At 40.8% G+C, this 2,300-nt stretch overlaps 1 protein-coding gene across 1 annotated transcript in view; it reads right to left on the bottom strand.

The window, feature by feature from the left end:
* Positions 1-2,300, bottom strand: part of ric8a (RIC8 guanine nucleotide exchange factor A) — a 27,216-nt gene that overhangs the window by 9,301 nt on the left and 15,615 nt on the right. The window contains exons 11-12 of the mRNA XM_017305146.1: positions 1,192-1,287; positions 958-1,102 (exon numbers count right to left, since the gene is read on the bottom strand). Coding sequence (XP_017160635.1) covers positions 958-1,102; positions 1,192-1,287 — 241 coding nt within the window. The remainder of the gene's footprint in view (positions 1-957; positions 1,103-1,191; positions 1,288-2,300) is intronic.

Here is a 2,300-nt window from a genome sequence, read left to right as displayed (position 1 = left end):
TTTTTTGTTCTCTGGGAAATTATTTTTGATGATAAATACAGAAACAAGCATAAAAATCAAAACATCTACAACAGTGATAGTAATATTAATGATAAAATAATAGTCAGTGTAAAGTAGCCTGCAAATTCTTTGGTGGGGGGCAGAGAGGGACCTGGATAARGGCTAGGGGGGCGCTGGCCCAAAAAAGGTTGAGAAACACTGCGTTAGACGGAGAGCTGGTAGCACATCTCCCTCCTCTGAGAAGGGGAAGTTGAGAGAAGGGGGGGGAGGTGTTGCGCAACAACACTTCGAACTGCATTAAACTCATACTCTTAAACTCTTGAGAGTTTAATGTACTCAGTTGGCTTTAGCTGGTCTGAAAGATCCTGTAGTCTTTGATCTTCAAGCAGTTAATGTGATCTTTAGTCTTTCAATTGGTGCGCTCTGGTTCTGATTTGCTTTTGTGTTTTGGTTTCTAAATTAGTAGTAGTAGTAGATTCGCTGCTCCTTCACGTCGAGAGGAGCCTGTTGAAGAGGCTTGGGCATCTAGTCAGGATGCTTCCTGGACGCCTCCCTGGAGAGGTGTTCCGGGCACGTCCCACCGGGAGTAGACCCCGGGGAATACCCAGGACATGCTGGAGGGACTTTGTTTCTCAGCTGGCCTGGTAACGTCTTGCGATTCCCCTGGAGGAGCTGGAAGAAGTGGCTGGGGAGAGGGAAGTCTGGGCCTCCCTTCTGAAGCTGCTACCCCTGCGACCCGATCCCGGATAAGTGGCAGAAAATGGATGGATGGGTTTCTAAAATGAACTAATTTTGCTTAGCTTCATAAGTTCTTCTGCAAAACCTGCAGGTTCATGTCAGCCTTGCTAATCTTTGTTGTGTACCACTGTTTAACATCAGATTTTGTTAACCATCAGACATGAGTTATATATTTTTGCATTTCTATAAATCATTGCAGCCAATGAATATTTCTCTCACCACTTTCTTTGCAGAGCACAAAGAGGAATTCAGCAGCGCAGTCCTTGACATCGGTGTCAATGTGTGTCATGAGACGGACTAATTTGTTCCTGAGAGCACTGCCGACTTCTGGCCTGTTTGTCACATCGCGAAGAGGGGGCAGCACCTTAACAAAGCAAAAGCAGAAGACAGTTCCGAAGCCATTCGCAGCAAACATGCTCATCTATCAGCTTTGTGGCTCCGCTCCATACGGACTTTTGACCTGAGGAATTTCCTGGTCTCTCGGTGGATGCGGGAACTCTCAGTCAGTAAGTTTAGAGATGGAAGAAGAGTCTCTTTCAGCTTATGGCCCTGGTGAAATGACAAATATTTATCTATTAATCAGCTGTCAGTTTGACTTGTAACAGAAGTATATGTAACAAAAATGATCTACAGTCAACGTGGTTTCATGTAATCATAAAAAATTGTACTACTTATCACTTGGGCATCCTAAGGCTTCTTAGGCTTAATTACACAGCAGAAGCTCAGTTCCACCAGGTGTTTGCTAATTGCTGCTGCTAGTCTAAAATAAATGAATGAGGAAGGTGTGAGCAAAGTGCTACCTTGTGCACCTGAATGGTTGCCATGGGAGATTAACGGATTTTTCAAACATGCAAGAAAGAATCAAAACAACACTCCAGGTATGTGCTTTATGAGGGTTTAAACTGGCATGTTGTACATCTTTTATCTGCTCATTTTGTGGAATATTTAACAACAAGAAAATGGCACCGAACAGGAATATTTTTTCCACTTTGATTGGYTGCTGTTAGGCCAGTGATTCTTCAGAATAGGGACAAAATGGGTTTTATTTTGTAAAGATGCTAAAGTGCAGGCTCCCAKTKSMAMMWTTTTTTWWAAAAWTWMMWTTTTWAWYSRMCYKRMCMMRRAMYKTKKYMWYMMCMWYYKRMMAAAAWWAAWWWWAAAWWWTTTTTTAATGACCCTATTAGTGATGTTTTACTCATTTTTACAGACAAATGTTTCTCAAAAAACTAAAAAAATATTATTTACAACAAAAAACAACAAAAGTCCATCTGACGGAGTTGACAGTGCATGACGGAGTTGACACAGAGCTGAAGGTGGTGACAAACTAGTGAGTAAAAAGAAAAACTTGATACATGTGAAGTAATGCAATTTATGTAAAATATATTAAAATGAATTAACTGCACATTAAGTGAGATTTGTCAACAATTTCACTGAAAGAGTCAAAAACTCTRATGGAGTTGACAAAAAGCCAAACTACCTCAATTTATATGTTATTCTGAAGGAGGCCGTATTGTAGCTCATCAGGTCCATGAAATCTTTACAATATACCAAAATTAAGCTTT

Source organism: Poecilia reticulata, linkage group LG6, assembly GCF_000633615.1.
Source record: "Poecilia reticulata strain Guanapo linkage group LG6, Guppy_female_1.0+MT, whole genome shotgun sequence".
Classification (NCBI taxonomy): domain Eukaryota; kingdom Metazoa; phylum Chordata; class Actinopteri; order Cyprinodontiformes; family Poeciliidae; genus Poecilia; species Poecilia reticulata.
Note: the sequence above shows the minus strand (reverse complement) of the source record. Positions and strands in the feature narration are given on the sequence as shown.